This window comes from Schistocerca gregaria, chromosome 2 (genome assembly GCF_023897955.1).
Source record: "Schistocerca gregaria isolate iqSchGreg1 chromosome 2, iqSchGreg1.2, whole genome shotgun sequence".
Taxonomy (NCBI): Eukaryota; Metazoa; Arthropoda; class Insecta; order Orthoptera; family Acrididae; genus Schistocerca; species Schistocerca gregaria.
This window is the reverse complement of record NC_064921.1, coordinates 30,877,569-30,903,328: the sequence shown is the minus strand read 5'-3', so window position 1 is coordinate 30,903,328 and position 25,760 is coordinate 30,877,569. Positions and strand designations below refer to the sequence as shown.

General features: G+C 37.6%; 1 protein-coding gene across 1 annotated transcript in view; it reads left to right on the top strand.

Moving 5' to 3' along the window:
• Positions 1-25,760, top strand: part of LOC126335624 (Down syndrome cell adhesion molecule-like protein Dscam2) — a 178,530-nt gene that overhangs the window by 111,165 nt on the left and 41,605 nt on the right. The window contains exons 7-8 of the mRNA XM_049999079.1: positions 7,089-7,326; positions 15,125-15,271. Of these exons, the coding sequence (XP_049855036.1) occupies positions 7,089-7,326; positions 15,125-15,271 (385 nt within the window). The remainder of the gene's footprint in view (positions 1-7,088; positions 7,327-15,124; positions 15,272-25,760) is intronic.

Genomic DNA, 25,760 nt, shown 5'->3' with positions numbered 1-25,760 from the left:
CCAGTCCTTAGCCCTCACCAGCATAGTCCTATAAAACCATATCAACCAAGCCCAAACATCCTTGCAGTACCTTCTCTCCATCCCAAAATTCTCCTGCTATGCAATCCCAAATTCCTGGGACCTATAACACACATTGAAACACTTGCCTTGCAGGAACTTGAGTAACAAGCACATTGCCACGTCAAAAAGCTCTCCATCCTCTCACTTCCTACTCCTGCCTTGGAGTACCACTGTCCACCACCTCTACAACAACCTCCAAACCTCTCCCATGTCCCCTAATAACTGACAAACCCTGTCTCTCAGACCTACTACACTTAACATACCCCCCAAAATTCTCCCACGCAACCACATAGAATCCGAAACCTAAACAGACTCATACCACTGTCATGAACCTTTCCTCCAGAAGCCTTGTCCCCACAGAAATATCAGTCCTTTCCAAAGGCCTCACCCTTTGCCCCACTTACAAATTCAATGATGCAGACTTGTTCAAGACCTTCTCTCCTTCTCCCAGTCCCTACTGTGGAGACACTTTTTCACCATCAACCCTACCAATCAGACTCAACCAAAGACCAGTACTGAACTCTGCCTAACTCAGCTTGCTTCTCCATCCATCCATGATCCACCCCATAGCCCCCAAAATAACCCCCTGTTAACTTACCAGAATTTGTAAGCCTCATACCTTGCCTCGCCATCATTCTCCAAATCCCTCAACATGCAAACTAACCTTACATCCACAGAAAGAAACCCAGTCCACCATCTAAAAACTGATCCTGACTTATAAATCTACCTGCAGACAAAGGCTCTATCACTGTTGTTTTGAACTGCAAGGATTACTTGGCAGGAGGACTCCGCCAGCTGTCAGATAATTCCACCTACAAACCTTTCCACAGTGTCCCAATTCCAGATATCCAACAGAATCTCCAGTCACTACTCAAATACTTAGGCCAATCCTAGTGCTTCTCCCCAGAGTCCATTTCTCTACTTACCCCTGGCACTCCTACCTTCTACATGCTTCCTAAAGTCCATAAACCCAACCACCCAGGATGCCTCATTGCGGCCAGGTACTGTGCCCCCACCAAGAGAATCTTGGATTCCAAACCAATAATTTCCTTCCTAGTCACCAAATCTAATTATATCCTCATCCAAAATTATTTCATACAAACAAATACAGGGTACGGCTATGTTCACGTGCATGACACCATCCTATGCCAACCTATTCATGGGCCATCTAGAGGAATCCTTCCTAAAAACCCAGAATCCTAAACTGCTCACCTGGTTCAGATTCACTGATGACATATTTGCTATCTGAATTAAGGGTGAGGACACCTATCCACATTCCTCTATAACATCAACTTCTCCGCCATTTGCATCACATGGTACTCCTCAACCCAACAAGCCACCTTCCGAGATGTTGACCTCCACCTCAGGAGTGGCTACATCAGGACCTCCATCGATATCAAACCTACTAACCAACAGCAATACCTCCTCTTCGACAGCTGCCAATTGTTCCATACCAAGCCTAGCCACCCATGGTCATCGCATCTACAGTGACAAGCGATCCCTCTCAAAATATACCGAGGGTCTCACCAAAGCCTTCATAGACCTTAATTATCCTCCCATTCTTCTACAAAAACAAATCTCTCATGCCTTATCTTTCCAGTCTCCCACCACCTCCCAATGTCTCAATGTCTAGCCACAGAGAAGCATTCCCCTTGTAACTCAGTACCACCCAGGACTGGAGCAACTGAATTACATTGTCCGCCATGGTTTTGACTGCCTCTTGTCATGCCCTGAAATGAGAAATGTCCTGCCCACTATCCTTCCCACCCATCCTACAATGGTATTCCATCGTCCTCCAAACCTACAAATATACTCGTCCATCCTTACACAACCCTTGCTCCCAACCCTTACCTCATGGCTCATACCCCTGTAATAGACCTAGATGCAAGACCTGTCCCATACATCCACCCACCACCACCTACTCCATTCTGGTCACTAACATCCCATCAAAGACAGGGCTACCTGTGAAACCAGTCATGCAGTCTCCAAGCTAAGCTGCAACCACTGTGCTGCAGTCTGTGTGGGCATAATAATGAACAAGGTGTCTGTCTGCAAGAATGGTCATGGACAAACTGTGAGCAAAAAACAAGTGGACCACCCTGTTTCTGAACACGCTGTCAAACATGACATCCTTCATTTCGATGACTGCTTCACAGCCTGTGGCATATGGATCCTTCCCTCCAACGCCAGTTTTTCTGAATTGAGCAGGTGGGAACCCTCCTGGCCTCAATCATTCTTAGTCACTGTCTTCATCCATCCAGCCCCTTCCCAGTTCCCATTCCAGCATACTCCTCTCCTTTTTCACTACTCCCCCTTCCCGCCTCTCCCCTGTCCACTGTCTAACCTGCAGCACTTCATAGTCCACCACCCCACCATACTATACTGCCCCCTTCCCACCCCAGCCTCCTCATTACCCCCACCCAGTCGCCACTCCCATCATCCACTGCTGCTGCTGCTGCTGCTCGCAGTGTGGTTTAACTGTCTGAGACTGCAGTTGTGTGTGTGTGTGTGTGTGTGTGTGTGTGTGTGTGTGTGTGTGTGTGTGTGTGAGTGTGTGTGTGTGTGTGTGTTTTGTCTATTGTTGACAAAGGCCTTAATGGCCAAACGCTCTGTTTGGGACAGTCTTTTTATTGTGCCAACCTGCAACTCAGCATCTTCACTATTGTGGTGAGTAGTAACTTTGCTTTTCATAATATTGTTACATTCCATCCTGTATTTTCCATTTTTAGAAATGTACCTGAATTAGAGAATAAGTCAAAATTGAACTTTGAAAGTATAGTGTGAGTGGTATGTTAGATTGTTAATTGAGTGATTAGAAAGGACAAAGGCAGGAATTGTGCACAGAAAATTTGCAGCTGAAACAATGCAATGAAAAGTTTTTTGGTTTTTGTTAGTAGAACAGGCTAGAGATGAAAGTAATATTATGGTAAAATCAAAAAATGGAAAATGCAGGATGGAATAATCACAGTATTATGAAAATGATAGTTACTAATCACCATGTAGCAGAGATGCCGAAGTGCAGATAGTGTATTGATTAATACACTAACAACAGGGGGAAATGGCATAGATAAGATTTCATTCTTTACCATGTTAACATGTCTTCTCTCATGCGGCGTCCAGGTCTTGTTCTCCAAAAATTTCCTGTTTCATTTCTGTGTGAAAATTCATAGCTGCTCCGAAATTTTGCAATCATCCAGGAATCACTAATTTATAGAAATCAAAACCATCTTGCTATTGAATGCAATTTATTTTAAGTTGCTACTTCCATCCTCAAAATTTCATACCAACTTCCACAATACTTTTGAATATCAATGAGTTTTTTCGTCTTAATCCGACCATGACTAGCCAATAAGTAAGTTAAGCTTCCGCTCTCAAAGACAAAAGCGGGTAGAAAAACAAAAAGAGTTACAATTTTAGTACCTTCATTTTCTTAAATATTTTCTCAGCCATCGAGCGCTCGTACAGCTGTGACGGTATAATTTATATCTGAGGGAACAAGTGTAGCAGGGAGAAATTCAAAGTCCTGCTACAATAGGTACAACAAAAAGACTATCAGTCAAAGCTTTTGGTCAAACTGGTCTTCATCATAAATAGACCTCATACTTACACACATTCATGCAAATGCAGCTCGCACACAGCCTGTGGATATAGCCAGAGATTCTGGTCATGTATGTGTAATTAGCATTTACATGAGTGATTGTGTTTATGTTGTCTTCACTGTGATGAAGGCCTGTTTGGCTGAAAGCATTGTTCGACAGTATTTTGATGGGACCTGTCTGTGAGTCAGCATCTCTGCTACATTGTGAGTTGCAACTATCCTTTTCATAATATTGTCATTAATGTTATGGTAACATTTTTGAATGGTATTTGTACCAGTTTATCAACAGAAAACTAGATGTATGTGTGGTAAAACAACAGAATATATTGCAATTTAAATTAAATTGGCAATCACACAAACCATGTGCTCTAGACTATGGGAGAATAACTTGAAAGTGGTGCAGAAACATAGTAAAAGATACCTTTGTCAACTGTAACATAGTTGGAAGTACACAAACTAACTTGTAAACCAGTAAGTATGAAATACGTGGACTGACCTACAAGTCAGTATGTTTAAAGGAGGAGACAATAGCCAAAGATATAATTTCCTCTATTTCCACACCACCTTTATTCACTATGTGTCAAAGATGGATTCCATATTCCTTTACACACAAATATTAATATTTTTCTCCATAACATAATCTGTACAGTCACATCCACCAAAGTACATTTGTGTAATGGCACTCATCTCTGAGGTATCCAGGTGATGGAAGAAATTTTAACTGACAGTATTCAGCCGCTAAGGGGAGGAGAGATGGTAGCATAAAGTTCCTGATCACCAGACCTTTTGCCAATGTTGTGCATTAAATTTCAAATGTGTATGTACTGTCTAACTGATAGTGACCACATGGAAAAATTGATGATGGTCTGTCCATTGGATGGTGATGTTAAAACTTGACTGTCACCTTTGTGCTAGAGTAGACTATGTACCAACATTGGGTTTCATCTCTTCCTTTCTCTGTCATAAGCATAGTCATCCATAAACTCATGGTACTCCACTCTGCACATATTTATTACAGTCACTTACATAAGCATGAATAGCATTGAGCAGTATAGCATTAATTTGTTTTTAATTGAATGTACAAATTAAATTACTACAATTTGCTTGTGTTTTGTTGTTGTTGTTAATGTATACCTCGGCTTTTTTCATGTCTGTGAAGGTTCTCCTTTTTTACATGACCTGTGAAACAGTGAATTGATAACTGAATACACTTAGAACACAACATTTGCACTTTAAAAAAGAAATGTACCCAATGGTTGTGAATAAAGAACCTCTTTAGGATACTGCAGTTCTAGAGGATATCTCAACCAACAACATCATATGTATTTTACATTTTACTTAACTGGCACATTAAGAGAAAACCCAATTCTTCATAAAACTGTGTACTATGCAGCATAAGGTACTAAGGATGTGTGATCACATGTAGATGACAGAAATTTATGTTAATAAAAATGACCAAAAACACTTGTATAGTTTTGAAGCTGTTGTAGGATTTTATTTTATTTCATTATGACACTGTTGCGTATTATGAGGTCCAGTTCTGTCATTTGACCTTTTTTTTCGCTTGGGTGGCTAATGTTTGGATATGTTACTTCCTGCTGTGGTCTCCTTGTGGTCTTGCATAAGAGTTCTCGCTTCCCGCGCATGGGGTCCCAGGTTCGATTCCCGGCAGGGTCGGGGATTTCTCCTGCCTCGAGTTGACTGGGTGTTGTGTCATCGTCATTTTCTTCACCATCATACATCCCCATTATGTTCGGGGGAAGGTAATACCAAACCGCCTCCACTAGGGCCTTGACTAGTACAGTAGATGGGTCTCCCACATTGTCCCCTATGCTCCTAGAAGTGTGGGACATCATCATCCTGTGAGATTATTGTATAGTCTGATATGTGTACAAATATTTTTCAATTATAGGATTTTACTAAACATTGTTTTTCATAATGTTCTTCTATCCATCAATATGTTCACAGCTTGATAAATTATTTGTACCAATTTAAATAAACCAAAAAATTGTGTAGTTTATGATTTTAATTGATTATTTAATTTTTCCATTATCATTACTAATCAGCCCTTCATCTTACAAATACAGGGCAGTTGTGGGAAGAAATGTGTAACATTTGCTAGGTATACAATAGAGGTTAGAAAAATGTCATAGCAGCCCTGTCTTCAGCTGTTCAACAGTCAGTTTGTAACGTTCTCCTTGGATCATTACACTTAACTTAAATTTCTTCTGCCTGGTCCACTGATGAATAAATATGAAATTTTCAAGCTTCACAAAACGTATTTACATTAATTTACAACCAAACTGCACACTCATAATTTAAACAAAACACAAACTTACTTCATTGATGTCTTTGACTTCCAAAACTAACTTCCAAACTGACTGACTGACTCCCCCACAGCATTCTGCATTGCTTTATATAGAATTTTAACAATAAATTTCAAAATAAACCATTATTAATTTTGTACAATTTCAGTGTTACAACTAAAATTTATGAAACAAATGTTACAGCCAAATAAGGTATAAAATACAATATCAAATGACATAATCCTTCATAGTAATATCTTTAGTTTTCCATAAGAAAATCAATCTGAATTTTAATTACAACAATGTCTCTTTTTATTGTTTTAGTTATGTAATTAATTACAGTTTGGATTTGATTACTAACATTCAATGATAGTACAGAAATTGTGCTTTATCCAATTACGTACATAAAATGAACAAATAAGGCCTAAAATTCTGGAAATCGGAAAGTTGTGTAATGTAAACAATTGGAGGGTTAATTAGAAATGTAATAACAGAGCACATAAAAACATATAACAAATGAACACACATCACTTGGTAATAACTTTTAAGCTGTTTCTCAATATAATGAGGTTTTCTGTGTCTACTCATTACTCATCTGCAATTATAGTAATTAGAGGTGTTAGTTATTTGTGCCAACATTTCACAGCCTCTTGTTAACTGTTGCTGAATATTTATGACATAAATTTCTTGATAAGATATTTAATTTAGTATATGTACATACAATATTATATATGCCTCCACAATGATTATCAAGTGTTTTTGCAAATTGGAGAGAGTAATATATATAAAGACACACATACAAGGCCTTAGGAAGCACTGAATTGTCCGATAACTATCTGGATGCCTATAAAAAAAAAGTTGGTATCAGACATTTCATATGAAACTTGGGGCAGTCTGTACTGTTATAATTTCTTAAAAACATGCAATTGTAGATGATAATCTCATTATATCAGTAGTTTTGGTTTACATTCTGTTCTCTGGATGTAACACTGCATGGATTTTTTGTTCACAAACATAATACTGTACATGATTTTAGGTTCTACCTATATTTGAATGGAAACGTAGTGATGTAAAAATTTCAAGCAAAACTGAATGATGGCTTCTCTTTATTTTTTTAAATACAGCCACCTGACAAAAACCTACAGAATGGAGATATATTGGGATATTACGTTGGGTATAAGATCAGTAACTCATCAGATCCGTTCCACTACAAAACTTTTGAAGTAATTCCTGGAATGGAACTGCAAAATACATTGAATGAATTGCAGAAATTTACAGAGTACAGCATCTTAATTCAAGCATACAACAGAGCTGGTGCTGGCCCACGCAGTAAAGAAGTCACTGCCACAACAGAGGAAGATGGTAATAAAATACTGGATGTTATTTTCATACATTAAGTGGCCATACTTAGAGGTTTTAATAACAGAATCAAGAACTTGCCATGTATCTCAATGTTATTAAATACATTTGTCCTTTGGGAAAGGGAATTCAGAGTTGAGAAATGTATAGAGAAGTGAAATTGTTGATTAAGCTACTCAGGTCATTAATTAAGCCATAGGCACTACTTTTTTTTAAATATATCATTTATTTTCTCTGCTTTTCTTTCAGCTCCCTAAACATTTACTCTTGTACATTATTAACAAAAAGTATCTATAAGACATTTCATTCTAAACAATACAACATAAAGCATAACCCTTGTGATTAGCCAGTCTGAGTCTGTGGTTGTATCTTCCCCAATGATTTGCACATGAAGAAGCATTACAACAAGTCACAGTTTATTAAATAAAACATAGGTAAAATGACAGTGACTTTCTTCAAGAATTATTTAATCAGTGTTGTTCTTATCAGCTTGATGTGCATCTACCACTCAGTTTTTTAGTTATTTTATCATCAGCTGAGGAACATGCATGATAACACCACTGGAATCTATGGGAAAAACAATAATTTCATTCATGTGTTGTGTTCCAAATACTGAAACTGTTAACATTAGACCAAATTGCAGATTTTGTATCAGCCACACACAACAACTTCATCATATTTCTGCTGTGTTACCAGGATCTTCATATCTACATTTCCAGTTGTCCACTGCTTTTCAGCCTAACATGACAACATCATCAGTTTCCTGTTGCGTTAAGAGGTCCTATGCATCTACATCTCTGGTGGTCCATCACTTCCTTCTTAACACCACTATATTTTTCTTGTGGAGCATATCATCTGAGATCTATTATCTCTTCCCCCCCCCCCCCCCCTCACCAATTTGCATCCCTTCCACAAATTCCGCTGAAGCTGCTATTATGAGCCACCCCTTTTTTAGTCTATGTCCTATATATTTTCTTTTCCTTTGTATTATTACATTTAATAACTGCCTCTGCTGTCTCACTCTTCTCAGTACAGTTAAGAAAGCCAATTGTAAATAGTGCAGCCCAAGAAATAAGGCAAAATGCCAAAAACTGCTAAGTGCAGATATGAAATGAAGCCAATCAACACCAACTATCCACTGATAGTAAGAAGGGAATGAGCAGATTATGTGAAGAAACACCAATACCACAGAAGATGCTTTGAAAATAAAAGCAAAACATGTCTGGTGTAATTCTTTTTAATCAGGATCCAATCAGCTCATGACAGATAACGTATAATAACAGATGTTTTCTTTTAGACTAGTTTCTGAAACAATGTTTGTGTTTGCTTATCACTATTTATATTTTTTTCCTTATGGCATTTGTTAAAACATTCTCTCAGGTTAAGTACAGGCTTCCTTTTGCAGGTTTCATAGTAGAAAATTTTTTCTCTGGTTCCTCCTTTCTCGTTGCATTTTCTGCATACCATGAACTTCTCTGTTGATTTTGTTTACAAATACAAATACAATTAGAAATGTTTTATTCCACCGTTGAGCATATTTACATGCAATTGGTGTTGTCAGTGTTTGCATAACAATAATAATAATAAAATAATAATAATATAAACTTTGTCATGACAGATGTTATTAACTGCAATATAATAATCCAGGATGGATACAATACATATTTGTGCAAATTTCAATAACAACAAGACGTTTCTAATAGATCAATTACAAGATAAATGAACTGCATAGTTGAGTGAATAACAAATAAATAATCAAACACATATTTAACAAGAAGTACCTGAAACTGCAATAAAATAGTTGCACAGTGTGGGATATGTATAGTTTGCAGTTAATTTATTATTTATTCTCTTAAGGAAAGTGGGTCATTAGTCACATACTCAAGAAACTCTTGAGCAGAGTAAATTACTTTACTTTTGATCCACCTTGAAAGACTAGTTTCAAATTTATTTACTGGCACTGTGTAGGTATTTTCATGTAATTTGTTGAAGTAGACAGGTCCAAGATATTTGTAGATGTTACATGTCTTTGCAAGCCTAGCATATGGCATATTAATTGTATGTCCACTTCTTATGTTATGGTCATAAACTGTTCTCCTTAAGTCAAATTTACTCAGGATCTCTTAAACAAAGACAAGGCAGTTGTAAATATACAGGCCAGGACTGTCATTATATTTAGTTTCTTAAAATAATCTCAACATGATTTATATGGGCTAAGTTCTGCTATGTACCTTATGGCTTTCTTTTGCCATTTAAACACTAATTTTGATCCTACAGAATTGCCCCATAATAGTATTCCATAACTCAGGTGCGAATGGAAGAATTCAAAATATGGATATAACAGAAGTTCTTTCTGACACTGCTCCTCAGCTTGTACAGCAGTTATATGGCACACGCCAATTTGCCACATATCTTCCCTGTGTGGTTATCCCAGCTGAGCTTTTGATCTATATGAAATCCCAATAATTTTACTGTTTTGTTATCATGACTGGGAGCATTCGGATTGAAAACAGTAAATTCAGTTTTACCTTAATCCTTCTCCAGTATATATGCCTCAAACCGAGTAGTGCACCTCTCCATCGCTGCTACCATGCTGTGTTGCACACTTTCAAGATTAGTATCACATGTGATGAATGTTGTGTCATCAGCACATGGCATTGCATCACATGATACAACTGAAGGTAAATGATTTATATTAGTAATGAAAAGGAAAAGGCCAAGAACAGATCCTTGAGGTTCACCCTTTACAGCTAGGAGACATTCTGACATTTGGTTATTTACCTTAACTAACTGTTTTCTATTGTCCAAATATGATTTCCTTAGACATAGAGCATTCGTTCTCATTCCATGGTGGTAGAGCTTTTTTATGAGAATATTGTGGGAGACCATATCAAAAGCTTTTCTGAGGTCCAAAAGAGTTGCACAGATAATATCTTCATTTTCAAAACAATTTTATATTTTTGCTACCATACTCTCAACTACTTTGAGTGTAGAAAGGCTAGATCTGAAACTATACTGTGAGGAAATGAGTATATCATTATGTTCAAAATATTGACTCATCTATTCAAAAAGATTTCGGACTTGCAGCCAGTCATCGTTAGCTTCCATCCACGATATTCTGACTGGACAACTGCCAGCCATCCTCAGGTGAGCCATCGAAGACTGATGAAGATGCCCTCCGTTCCACAATATATAGCATGCAGCGATTATTCCGTGCATGCGTCAAAATCATATTGACAGACGAACCACACTGTCCACCAGCAGCACGCTTGCTGGTGGAACTGCAGAACTGAGCAGTCTTCGGCATTGTCAATTGCCATGGCCATCGGAGTACTCTGATGTCTTCGTCTGGAGATGATGGGTTCCACGCATTATCTAGCTGGTAGCCATTGTCACGGTTCATAAGATTGTGTGCCATGTAAACTTTCACTGATTCTTTTACTACAGAGTCCCAAAAGGATGTCGCTGTGGCCAAAATTGTTGTCTTGTCATACTCCATTGAGTGCCCAGTGGAAATGCAATGCTCAGCAATTGCAGACTTGCTAGGTTGCACTAAAGGCGAGTACAGCATTGATATTCAGTGCAACATTCTTCTATTGTTCGCAATGTTTGTCCTATATAAGACATGCCACACTGACAAGGTATTTTATAAATTCCCACCTTCCGCAATACCAGATCTTCTTTCACTGATCCCAGCAGGTCAGAAATCTTCGATGGTGGACGGAAAATCACTTTCACTTCGGAACCATGGAGGGTTCTTGGAGTTTTGAAGGAAATGTTGCCAACAAAGGGAAGAAAAGCTAAAGATTTAGTAGGCATGCTCGCTTCTTTCTCCACTCCCTGTTTCTTTGGCTTAATTGCAAGTGCCTTGCTAATTTGCCGGGTAGAATATCCATTATCTTTAAAAAGCCTGTTCAGGTGGGCAAGCTCTTCAGGCAAACTATCTGCATCTGACACTACATGAGCTCTGTGTACAAGTGTTTTAAGTACACTCATTGTTTGCGATGAGTGATGGCAGCTGAACAAATTTAAATACAAATCAGTATGTGTGGGCTTTCAATGAAGTGAATGCCCCTGAGAGCCATCACTCTTCTGTCTAACTAGCACATCCAAAAAAGGGAAGCAACCATTTTTCTCTAATTCCATGGTAAACCGAATGTTCTCATGAATGAAGTTGAGGTGATCTGAAAACTCCATTAATTTGTCTTCTCCATGAGGCCACACTACAAATGTGTCATCCACGTTCCTCCAAAAAACAGTTGGTTTGAGGGCTGCTGATTCAAGTGCTCTCTCCTCAAAGTCCTCCATAAGAAGGTTGGCCACCAAGGGAGGCAAGGGGCTACCCATGGTGACACCATCAATCTGTTCAAAATATTCTTGGCTGAACATAAAATATGTTGAGGAGAGTGCATGGTGAAACAAAGCATTGATTCCCACCTGAGACTTACGTCAAAACTAACTAAAAGATCAAAAGTACTTAGACAGAGAGCCCCCAGTCTTTTGATAAAATCAGCCGAGTTTTGTATGTGATGTGGACTTTTGCCCACAAATGGCCTCAGCAAGGGTGCAAGATGTTTGGCTAAATCATAAGTGGGGGCCCCAATATTGCTCACTATTGGCCGTAAGGGTAGTCCGTCTTTATATACCTTCAGAAAAGGCCATACAGTCTTGGAGGTACACTGCCATGAGGTCTTAAGCGCTTGATCATCTCTGGAGGCAACGAGGAAGAATTCAGGAGTGTAGATGTCTTCAATTGCACAAGTCCTGTAGGCAGAATCACTCAGTAGACTGTACATCTTATCCACATACGAACTGTGAGGTAACAGTACAGTTAAATTGCCTTTATCAGCCTTCAGTACCACAATGTCCGGATCTTCTCGGAGATTTCGCAGTGCAGCCCTTTTTGTGGAGGTTATGTTACTGTCTTGAGGAGGAGTTCTCAGAAGAGCATGGCAAGTTTCCCTGCAAGTTTATTCTGCAGTTTCCATAGGAAGGTGTCGTACAGCTTCTTCAATATCATTTACCAAACTTACCAAAGGTGGTGGTCTAGGTGTAGGTGCAAAATTCAAACCCTTACTTAATACTGACAGTGTCGCGTAATCCAAATTCTTCTCCGTGCAGTTAACAATGGAACGTTGTGCAGTAATCCCCTGTGGCGATGACTGTTGTGGCAACAGATGATCAAATTTTGACATCTGCCGAGAACTTGCATCCTTGTGTACCCACTCAAATTTGGCGGCAGTCACTCCATCAACTCAGGCCCATGATACAGTAGACCGATGTGCTGCAATCTTCAGAAGCAGGTGGAACAATTCTTCTGAAATGGCATCCAATATTCGTCTTGCGTGGCAAATCCTCTCTTTAACAATAGTGTGACCGGCCTTTTCCGTTATCTTCTGTGCAGTGGCAGTCTTAATAAAAGGTGTCACTCTGGCAAATTTTGGTATTATGCCATGATCCCAACATCTCCATAAAAAGTTCAAAGAACACAAAAGCTTAGCTCTCTTACCACGTAGTTTGTCAAAACTTCTTACATGTGAGGCCATCTCCTCCCTGTAAAGACGTCTGATGTGAAATTTAAAATTTTCCCGGAGAACTAAATATTCAAAAAGATTTCAGGCTTGCATCCAGTCATCGTTAGGTTCCATCCACGATATTTCTTCAGTCTTCGATGGCTCACCTGAGGATGGCTGACAGTTGTCCAGTCAAAATATCGTGGATGGAAGCTAACGACGTGCTGCAAGCCCAAAATCTTTTTGAATATTTAATTCACTGGGAAAATTTTAAATTTCATGTTGTCTCATCTGTTTAAGCATGCACTATTCTATTATTTTTGATGTTATGGGTATAAGTGATATTAGGCAATGGTTATCTGGTGAGGCTACATCTCTTTTCTTATTTACTGGTTTAACTGTCTGTCTGCTTTTGGATTATAAGATGCATCTTCCCATTTACTCTTTCCTTGCTCTCAGACAATGATAGTCTTCTTCTTTTCTTAGAATTTGTATTTCTCACCTGGTCAACTAGCTGCCTGATTACATCTCTTCTGTAGAAAAGATGAGTCTGCAGTTGTTCCCCACATTTGTTTTTATCTGTTGAGTAAAGAATATAACTGTTTACTACAGCAACTTCAATCAGTCACAAAAATAATTTTTTCTGTTACTTTCCTATATAACAGTAGGTTCAGGAATCACACAGGCTCTTTTTTCCTGCAACAAGATGGGTTTGAAGACAAAAGAATACACTCAACATAGTCACTTAGCTCTTGTCGTGCAATGAAAGACGTAATTTTCTCTCTCACATTGATAGGCACATAAATCATATTCAGCAAGTTTCATCTTCTTCAAACTGCATAGAAAATCCTTCCAAGAAGTATAACTGTACCTGTTAAATGAAATTTCGTTTTGTGCTGTCCATGAGCAAGTTGAGGGCTTGTTCAGAACATGTCAGTATAGATGTGAAACCTGAACCACCTGCACAAACAAGCAATCGGATGCCAAGTGAAACACTATTTGGGTTGCTAAAGGCATATGAGGATGAATTAGACTTTTTATAGTTGTCCTTCCATTATATGGAATATGAAAGAAACATAATCATTTTCAGAATCATGCAGATGGAAAGCTCATAAACCCCACTTTGTAGGCTTCTTTGGATTGTAGCATTTGGATTGATTTCTTCCTTTGAATCCTTCTGTGCTCTCATCTATAGCCACATTTCTTTTTGGTAAATAAAGTTCTTTGTGTTTACTGGCAATACACTCACTAACATCATCTTCCTTGCTCTCATTCATTGACACCATTGAGATACGACAGGTGGAAGTAAAGGCAGCATCTAAAATATTTGGAAGGAAAAGACAGACAAAAAAAGACATCCTTAAAAAATGGAGTTTGTTCTGGTCAGTCTTCTGTAAAATAGTCAACAAATTCTGCTTTTAAATTAAAGGCCATGTTCAGTATTATACCAAAAAAAGCCTTGAATTCTTCTAGTGAAATATCCACCCATGAGTGCAAGGTTTATACTATCCCTTCCCATCTCCCTTTTAAGGTTTCCTAGTCCTCCCATCTTTTAGCAGTGTTCTCACATTCAAGGTACCCATCTGTGTTTTGATATCTTGACCGTGCCTCCTGTCAAGATTAAAAAGATTGTATAATGCCCTCTGTTAGCATATTCTGTGGTGTTACTGAATGGTTTGAATCTGTGCCTTGCCAATGTTCTGCAGTGATAGATTCATCACTATGCAAGGTGTATCCTATTTGGGCAGAGTATTTCCTTTCATTGAAGTCAGTGGATTCAACTGCATCATTTGGTGATTTTATACTGATTCTTTCACATGCCGGATTATTTATGTGTTGGATGCATTAAAATGCCAATAACTTTAATGCCATTTGTAGAGATGTCCCTATTTTTGCCCTGTTGAAAAAAATGCATTGTACAGTGTAGGTGATGTATTCTTTCCATCAGTAATGAATGTTTTGCAAGTTTATAGAAATAACATGTTTTTCTGGTTCTAAAGTGTGATTGCAACCAATGGAATTTTAGTATGATGTAAACATATGAATATAACCTTGCTGCGCCTACAGATCACTGATATATGAGTAGGTGCATAGCCCTCGATGGTCAGTGTCAATTCAAATAAAGTCCTATTGGGTGTTGATCCAAATCATAGTGTTAAACACAACAATGAGACAAAACTAATATTTTGACTGATACTGATTCCACACTTTTAATTGCATGAGACTATGTTTTGCATACCATTTTATAATTCAAAAAGATCTAAATTTTATGTGGGCTTCTGTTTCAGTGCCAGGAGCACCACCTACTGATGTTAGGTGCACAGCATTGTCTCCACAGAGAATTTTAGTACTGTGGTCAAGTCCTCCAGAATCTGCTATTAACGGAATACTGAAGGGTTACAAAGTACTCTACCGCTCACTGGCAGACTGGGATGGTAAAAAAAAAAAAAAAAAAACTTAATTTTATAAACTAGAGCTATTGTTTCTATAATTTTTACCTTCTTAGTAAAATGTATGCTAATTCTAACATTATCTCACAGCAATTAAACAACACATAATACACTGCTTCTAAACAGCAAGATCCTTGGATTTCATTCTGCTCATTAGTGTACAAGTACTATTCTAAGAATTGTCTTTTTCTCTATTTTTTTCATTTTTCAATTTATATTGATGAAGAAATTGTCATTCTCCACTCGCACACTCAGCTTATTACAAAATTAACTGTAACTATAGCTCATACTTTCTAATGAAATATCTGATCAGAAAATATTAAGCACTGTTTCTTTTCTTTTCTCTTTGTAACTAATTTAATTTCTTTGTATTTCTAGTAGATCAAGGATAACACAGTTTTTCTGAGAAACTCTACGTACACAATGTGATCAAAAGTATCCAGGCACCTGGCTGAAAATGACTTCCAAGTCTGTGACTTGCTGGTATTCAATATGGTGTTGGCCCACCCTTAGCCTTGATGACAGCTTCTGCTCTCACAGGCTTACATTAAATAAGGTGCTGGAAGGTTTCTTGGGGAATGGCAGCCCATTCTTCACAGACTGCTGCACCAAGGAGAGGTATCAATGCTGGTCAGTGAGGCCTGGCAAGAAGTTGGCGTTCCAAAACATCCCAAGGGTGCTCTATAGGATTCAGGTCAGGACTCTGTGCAGACCAATCGATTACAGGGATGTTATTGTCCTGTAACCACTCTGCCACAGGCTGTTTATTATGAACAGGTGCTCGATCATGTTGATAGATGCAATCACCATCCCCGAATTGCTCTTCAACAGTGGGAAGCAATAAGGTGCTTAAAACATCAATGTAGGGTTGTTCTGTGATAACAGCATGCAAAACAACAAGAGGTGTAAGCCCTCTCCACGAAAAACACAACCAAAACATAGCACCATCACCTCCAAATTTTGCTGTTGTCACTACACACACTGACAGATAACGTTCACCGGGCATTCATCATATCCACACCCTGTTATTGGATCGCCACATTATGTACCATGATTCATCACTCCACACAATATTTTGAATTGTCCAGTGTTTACACTCCTAACACCAAGTGAGGGGTCATTTGGCATTTACTGGCGTGATGTGTGGCTTATGAGTAGCCGATCGTCCATAAAATCCAAGTCTTCTCACTTCCCACCTAACTTTCATAATACTTGCAGTGGATCCTGATGCAGTTTGGAATTCCTGTGTAATGGTCTGGATAGATGTCAACCTATTACACATTTCGACCTTCTTCAACTGTCAGCGGTCTCTGTCAGTCAACAGATGAGGCTGGCCTGTAAGCTTTCATGCTGCATATGTCCCTTCACATTTCCACTTCACTATCACAACAAAAACAGTGGACCTAGGGATGTTCAGGGTGTCGAAATGTCACGTACAGACTTATGACACACGTGACACCCAATCACCTGACCACGTTCAAAGTCCATGAGTTCCACAGAGTGCCCTATTCAGCTCTCTCATGATGTCTAATGACTACTGAGGTAGCTGATATGGAGTACATGGCAGTAGGTGACAGCACAATGCACCTAATATGAAAAATATATGTTTTGGGGGGTGTCTGGATACTTTTGATTACATAATGTAGTTCTTCCTTATTCAAGACCTGAGTACAAAAAAGTACACAGAAAATAGTGGTGCAAACTCATACTGAGAAAAAAAAGAAAAAAATAAGGTCTTTTATGACAGGTGGAAGCAAGTTATCAGATCTAAAAAAAACTCTAAATGGGCTTCAAACCCTCAGTTCTTTTATTCCAAAAAGTAGATGAAGGTTTCTGGAAGAATGAAAATTTATATGAGAACTAAGTTTCTCATGGCATATACAATGTTCGAATAACTAGGTTACATCATGAGAAACCACCGATGTTTTGATAGGAGCTCACACTGTCGTTTTCTAAGCAAATGCTGTGCAAGGGAAATTAAAACCTCAGTTTTCTGAGAACCTTGGAAAGATTACACACACACACACACACACACACACACACACACACACACACACACACACCACTGTAAACGCTAGTGCCACCACAAACCAAAGATGACCAACATCAAAAGCTATTCCATGGGATGATTGGTGTCAAGACAATGTTCTGCATTGTGAATTTGCTTGGCTGTTGTAAGAATCACCATCTAGCTCAGTGTGAAAGAGTACTTCTTACCTTAATTGACGGGGATCACATTATTTCAGACACTGAGAGTTTGTCAGCTGAGTGATCCCACATCAAAGTCATCTTTTGTCAGATGGTTGTAGTGAAAGACAGATCAGACATACATTGTGCTACCAACCAAACTATGCACTGGGTGAGTGATTACGATACTGAAGTGGTGCCAAATTCTATGGCCTTTTTGCCTTGCATAATGAACATTTCAAACAGGTTCAGTTGTATTTTGTGGAAATACAATGTGAAGTATGTTTTACGACCACCAACTAAGATCATTGTCCTTTTAATTTCCATAAAGAATGATCTTTGATTCCATAAGCCAGGTGTCTGCTGAATTCTTTGGAGTTGTCGCACGTCATATACCAGTCTCAAGTAGCCTGCTGCCGATAACCTACAGTCCCTGGCAGGCAAATGCTCTTTGTATTGCTACATACCAGGTCTGGCCAGCAGTATGTATATGTCAACAGGTCTGTACTCATCACTATTCTGTAGAGTAGGTTGGGGTAAAAGTATGCAGTTTTAGTTTTACTACATATCTAAAAAAAAAAGCTCATAACAATATTATGCAGTTTCACATATTAGAAACATTGTGTAAAAGTTTCACTGTCACTACTATTTGAGAACTAATAGTAGTTTCCTTAAAAATTTCTTTTGCGCACTTACTACATGCTGTGGGGTAAGAGTATGCAGGCCAGGGACAAGAGTACACAGTATGTAATCCTACCCCAGCTGATAAAAATAAAAAGGATTACAATTAAATATGTGAAAATAATTATAAACTCTTTATTTTTTGGTGAATTCAAAAAGTGTCATAATGATCTGAGAGTAAGGCTAAAAATACTTTGAGGCAAATGCAGTACTGAACTATTGTTTGGCTTTCTTCCCACGAAAAAGTTTTAGTGAACTGGCCAAGGTGCTCACTACCTTTGCTGTTTTTAAGATGATTTCTTAAGGCAATTGGATGCTTTCTGTATACAGCTACCATCTTCAGTGAGGCCAAGAGCTTGATGATAAAGTAGTCCTGTTAATGGCTGTTGACTTGATGTCCTCAGACAGATTACAGAAAAAAAAAATTCTGCTGTGGAAGACTTACTTATTTTTGAAGTCTGTTCCAGACCCATTGAAAGAACAATTACAGAAAAGGAAAATTAATTTAGGTTTTCTAAGATGGATAATGAGGCATCAAAGGTAAATAAACACCAATAAAAATGCATGAATACACTAGAAGGGACTACACAAGTCCTGTGGTAAATGTTCATAAACGGTTGCTTAATGGGGTACGAGTATGCCCTGTGAACTTTTACCCATTGCACCTGCATATTTTTTCCCATTCTGTTATTTTTTTCTCTGGCAATCTGTGAATAACACAAACAACTAAAATCATGGAGATCAAGGCAGATACTGGAAATATACAGCTGCCATTTCCAGTATGGAGTTTATCTGATTTTATGTAGATTTAGGTGCACCTAACACTGAACGAAAACTATACAAATTTTGCATCAAAAATGAACAACAGTGACTTATCAGAATTTCTCCAGCTGTGTTGACTGTGTTGAGGATTCAGAATAGAATTGAGATGATGAGGTATGTGCTGCCTAGTGGGGGAAGGGTGAACTTCTGCTATAGATGACTGAAAACTTGACATGTACTCTTTCCCTATGTGCACTTAAACCCCACTTACACTATGCATCAACAAGTCTGTAACCATCTCTAGGCTATACCTATTCTGTATGCTGTCACTCTGTGTTTTAATAAACTGTGAAGTTTTTGTATCTCTGTTTTTCATTGTGTTCCAAGTCACAACAAATGTAAATGAGCAAATGGGGGAAGCAGGCAACTGTAACAGAGGTTAGGATATGCTGGCAGTCTGGGCGATGAGAGCAGAGTCCCTCTTGCATCATTGATAACTGAATATTTTTGTTACCAGTATTCTCAAAAAATTTGAGAAAGGCAGTGTATTATAAAGTGGTTGCTTATTTCTTGTAGCACAAGTTTTTGACAGATTCACAGTTTAGTTTTAGAAATTTGTCTTCATTCCTTCTAGAATGAGATAATGGGATGCACCTTTGTCACATCTCTCTTTTTCTCTCTCTGTTTTATCAGAAGAAGGAGTGAGTTTTCTAGAGCTAATGATTGCATTAGTTTCTTTCTATGTTTGTCCATGTTTCCAGCCAAGTGGTAAGTAAATGTTTCATTCAATAAGGCTCTCAGGTAGTGCATCCTTGCTAAATGTGATAATTTCATCACTGGTGGAAGGCTCAGTGGAACATTGTCATGGCAAGACATGATTACATGTTTGTTAACCAGGTGTCCTATGCTTCAATGTCCTAATAATAGTGTAATGCATCGGAAGATGACAAAAATAAAGAATAGGTCCCAGAACTGAGACTTACACTATTGGATCATCATTTCAAACAGTCCTGACCTAACTTCTTCTGATTAGTCTCTGCCTAGTCCACTTAAATAATAGTACAAAGTCAACAGCTTTTTATGAAACAAGAGTTGCATAGCAATAATGCATTCACAAATTTCGAATGCATTAATCAATACATTATTTACTCTTACAAATTTATTCTTACTTCATATTGACCATCTTTGATCATGTCCCAATTTCAATTCATTTTCATTTTTTGTTGTTACAAGTTCTTCAAATATTCCCCTTTCATGTAACTTTCTTTCTTCTGTCTATAATGATCTTGTCTTCTCTGCCTTGGAATATTTCTGTTGTATATCTTGTCCTCGTGAGATTCATTTATTTTGTTTATGATTCTTGAATGTTATTTTGTTTGAAAATTTTCTTGACCCATTTGAACCAGATGCAACATGTTGTCAAACAGCAATTGATGTAAGATATCTTGTGGTCAAGTGCATACTTAATTACTGAGTGATCAAATTAGCATTTGGCAACCTTTTAGTGGCCAACTTATGAATAGATAGCTGGTTGATCTTCAGGCCCACATAAATGTCATAAAATAATTGAAAATGAATTCACATTTGACAGAAATAATTTTTGGTATTAGGCCACACTAAACACTAAAAACAAGTAAAATACTGATGTCAGTATTATGAAAAGAATATTTGTTACTCACCAAATAGTGCAAATGGTGATCTCCACTATATGAGTAGCAATTTATGCTTTTTCTTATAGTGTTAGTATTCCATCTTGGATTTTCCATTGTTTGAAGTGCTGATGTATTTTGCAGTGGCCCTCTTCAGGATGAAATGTTAGTATTTTAATTGTTGTTAGTGTTTCATAATGTCACAGCCTTCCTCTTCTCTTCAGGAGCACTGCAAAGATACTCAAAATGTTGGTATTTTATTGGTTTTGGTATTTCGTAATGAGATGGCCTAATATGCAAAATGATTATATATAGATATAATATTATCATTATTATTGTGCTTATTATTTTTAATACTGAAATTGGCTATGGTAGTCTGTGGACTTTAACAGTTGATACCGATAATTGATTTGGCATCTTTGCCCTGTAGCCCTGCATCTAATGTGATGAAATATGTGGAAGGAGGACATATTGCGTACATGCATCTGATAGGTATTTCATATGGATAGACCTGTGTGCAAAGGATTCAAAGTAGGAGTCAAACTTGAATCAACTGAAGTACTTTATAGGTTGAGTGTGCAGCAGGCTACTACTTTGGAAGAGGTAGGAATGGTTTTGGGAGGATGTTGTTAATTTCAAGGCATGTTGAGAGAAGGTTAAATCTGTGATGGATGGACATTTTGATGTAGAAGGTATGGCAGTTGTTGTTGCACTAACTGATTTAATGTTCTATCTTGCTTTCATTTTATTTTAATAAACCATACAACTTGCATTACCCTATGAAAATAAAAACTGATGAAGACAGAACATTGTCTTAATTAGTAAAACTGTGATCTATATAATTATTTTATATTGTACATTGACAAAGATGTTGTCAAATATGGGATTTGTTTGTCATTTCCTGGGTTGTAGTATGCAATAAATTCTTAATTCTAAGGGAGTTTCATTGGTGTTGTTCTGGTGGGCCACATAATTGGAGAAATAGTCCAAGTTGATAAGTATACAGTATCCCATATCCTAAGCCACTCTTTTCATTCTTGATCTCTCTTATGATAATTTTGGTTTCAAAGTATTTGAAAGAAAGTATCAAGAAAATAATAAATACTTCATTCTGCACACTTTTGTGGTGAACTTCTCCCTGTTGTCCCTTTTTGGACTATCTCAAAATGTGTGCATGTGTGTGGTCTACCTAACTTACTTGTGGCCAGTTAGTAACTTCCATTCAGAAAGTTCTGAAGTCATCATTTGCATATTTTTGTAAGGCTAGGAGACTATTATTGTTTACATTGTTTGCCTAGCTACCTTATGTGAAGCCTAGAAAGAAACTGTCAAAGACTGTTTGATTGAACTCATCTGCACTTGCTGAAAGTATCACTGGTGGAAGTAAGTTTAAATCATACATTAATGATTCAAGTACTTTGTGATTGTTTGTTTTATGATAGAAAGCCACTGCTGAAATCTCCACAAACAGTGATACTGCTGTTTTTCTTAGAGAATTTTATTGGGCAGGTTCTATTTTTGCAGGGATATTTTTAATGTACTTAAGGCTTCCCTATAATTTATTACTGTTACGGAAGCATGTGTTTCTAATGGAGTACTGCTGCCATGACATTCATAAATTGGTCAAGTATGTTCTCAGAATGTCTCACCTATCTTTCATTTAAATTTCTCATATAATGATCCTTGCAGAAGTGTCCATTCTATTACATTAATTCTGGAAGATAAAAGGAGAGCTGCTTTTTGTTTTTATTAATTACAGTGACATAATCATTACAGGGCATAGTCTCAATATCTGATGTCATCCTTAGATACATTCAAAATTTTGTGAAGCATGAAATGTGTGATGGCTGAGTTAGTTGTAATAATTATTTTGCACAAAATCTGTGGAAGTTGTTTTTCCCTGAAACATTGAAATTCCTTTGTGAATTGTCTTTAGAAAAATGGCAAGGTTCGCACCCAAATGCACAGCACACCACAAGTGAAAGAACACATTTATTTTAACATATACGCAGAACACATTTTACAATAAATCATCACAAAAAGAGAACCATGGGTACTTCTGAGTTCATATCACTGATAACCTTCCTAGTCCTTGCCCCCCATTAACTTCCAATGAGTTTTCCATCTCAGGTTGTCGATTGGCTTTGCCAGACAGTCAATACATTCTTATCACTCGCAATATATTCTAAACCTATGTTGTTGGCTTCCACCTCCTCTTCCATGAAGAAAGTCTAAACTGATATGCTTGATTCTTTCTGAACACCCACAATTTTAGCAAGTTTCTTTGCACTTTGATTATCAATGAAAATCTTCATAAGATGGGACAGAAAACTATCTTGATCTATTTCTTTCAGAAAATTGTTCATTCACTTTGTTTTTCTTACAGATTCACCTAGTGCAACAAACTCTGCTTCAACAGTGTAACAATTTATTATTTTCTGGTATTGTATCTTATATCTCCACTTCCAAAATCTGTCACATATCCACTAAAGGATTTATGGTCATTTGGATCAGGTCTCCAGTCTGCATTGGTATACATTTTGATTTTCTTACCAGTCTTGTGGTAAGCAATAATGTAGGTGTGTGACAGCATGCCAGCACTCCTCACTTGGATTGCTCCTGAACTGGCTTAAATAAGTATGCTAAGTCTGGTCTTTCATGTATTGCCAAGCATAGAAGACTTTCAGATGAAGGTTTGTATTTTGATAAAACCTGTTGCTTAAGCTTGTCTTCATCTGTCACATTTTGTAGCTTCACTTTCATGATGAGAGGTATTTTCACACATTGCAGTTTTCCATTTGGATTTATTTTAAGATTACTTTTGCATACGCTGCTTGCTCTAAAATCAGTGTTCCACCTTCTCTCATAACTCGAACTGACTGTAAGTCATGCTACTTCAAGGTCTCTTACATCAAATTCAATGCTTTTACTTATATCACTTTTCTTGCCATACAATATTATGTCATTCTCATATGCAGTTACAATGAGTGTCATGCCTTAGGTCATAGTAAACACGCAGGTAACATACTGACCACAGCATCTCATGTTTGCACAGGTACTTCTCAAGTGCTACTGGACTGATGCAATCCACAGATGTGCTTTCCAAGCCTACAGATCCATTCGCGATTGTTCAGTTCCTTGTGTTCTGATATGACAATGAATTTTCTTCATAGTTTGTCAGAGGCATCTGTGAAACCTATGGGTAATTCCACATGGGTTTCATCTTTTATGTCAGTTGTAAAATATGCCATAATCACATCTAAATGATGAATTTCCCAATCTTGTTGCACTGCTATCCCTGTAAGTAGTCACATACCTTTCATTTTTTTTCAACTCGATTGTAACATTTGTCATAATCAGTTCCTGGTCTTTGTTCATTACCTAAGCCCACTACTCATGCTGTATGTCTGGCAGTTCCTACATTTTCCTATTTCCACTTGAAAACAGCTTTTATTCATATTGTCTTTGTGTTGTTAGTACAAGGTACAAATTTCCAGGTTGAGTTTTGAATTAAGTTTTCCAGTTCTTCTGACAATTATTCTTGCATTTGTTTTTGTAATCAGCTGGCATGGCTTCCTGTATACTTCGTGGACCTTTTGAGCTTTTGTAGTCACATTTTCAACTTCACACACCTTCTTCTTTCCATTTGACTTGCAATGTGTCAGCCACTTCATTGGTTTGACTTGTCACCTATAATGTGTTTTGTAATTTTTGTTTATTGTAGGTTCTCATAGTTCACATTTATTATTACATCTTGTGAAGTAATCATCGTCAGCATTCTCATCCTCCCATTCAGTCACCTTTCTTACATCAGTGAGTCTGGAGCCAACACACGTTTCTAAATCTCCACTTTGTTTGATGTCAGATTCTTATCCTGTTTACATAACATGTACATTATGTAATGGTCCTTCATCATCTACAGTGGTTATGGTCTTCAGATCAACAACTTTTGTAACATGTTTGTCCAATTTTGTGGGAAAGATATTTGCATCAAATACAAATTCTCTGGTAATTGTTATATTTCCTATTTCTGTGTTTTTCCACAGTTTGTAGGCTTTCATGATTTCTTAATATCTAACCATTACAAGAGGTTGTTCTTTTGATTCAAATTTGCCATGATGAATTTTTCATTTTTGCCCATGCATGACATCCAAATAATTTCAGATGGTTAATTTATGGTCCTCTTCTATGCCATTGTTTGTAGGGATTTTCTTCAACATTTGCTGTTGTAAGGTATCTGTTTTGCTAGTAATTTCTCATTGCTATTGCTTTGCCTCAGAACTTTTGTGACATTCCACTCTCAAAAAAATGGCATCACACAGTATTTGGAAAGATTTGCTCGTAGCGTTCTGCATCACCATTTTGTTGTCGTGTGCCAGAGATGGTCAGCTGCCTCTGAATTGTTTCATTTTGCAGATATTCTTGTAATTCATTCATATATTCACTTCCATTGTACATTGTATGAACATAGCATTCTTATTCTTTTCTGGTGAAAATTTTCTGCATATACTTTGTATTCTTTGAATGACTCAAACACTTCACTTTTGACTCTGAGTAAATGTTGTTGTTGTTGTGGTCTTCAGTTCGAAGACTGGTATGATGCAGCTGTCCATGCTACCCTATCCTGTGAAACTTTCATCATCTCCCAGTACATACTGCAACCTACATCCTTCTGAGTCTGCTTAGAGTATTCATCTCTTGGTCTCCCTCTACAGTTTTTACCCTCCACGCTGCCCTCCAATACTAAATTGGCGATCCCTTGATGCCTCTGAACATTTTCTAACAACCGGCCCTTCTTCTCATCAAGTTGTGCCACAAACTCCTCTTCTCCCCAATTCTATTCAATACCTCCTCATTAGTTATGTGATTTAGCCATCTAATCTTCAGCATCCTTCTGTAGCACCACATTTCGGGATCTTCTATTCTCTTCCTGTCCAAACTATTTATCGTCCGTGTTTCACTTCCATTCAAGGCTACACTCCATACAAATAAAGTCAGAAATGACTTCCTGATACTTAAATCTATACTCAATGTTAACAAATTTCTATTCTTCAGAAACGCTTTCTTTGCCATTGCCAGTGTACATTTTATATCTTCTCTACTTCAACCATCATTAGTTATTTTGCTCGCCAAATAGCAAAACCTATTTACTACTTTAAGTGTCTCATTTCCTAATCTAATTCCCTCAGCATCAC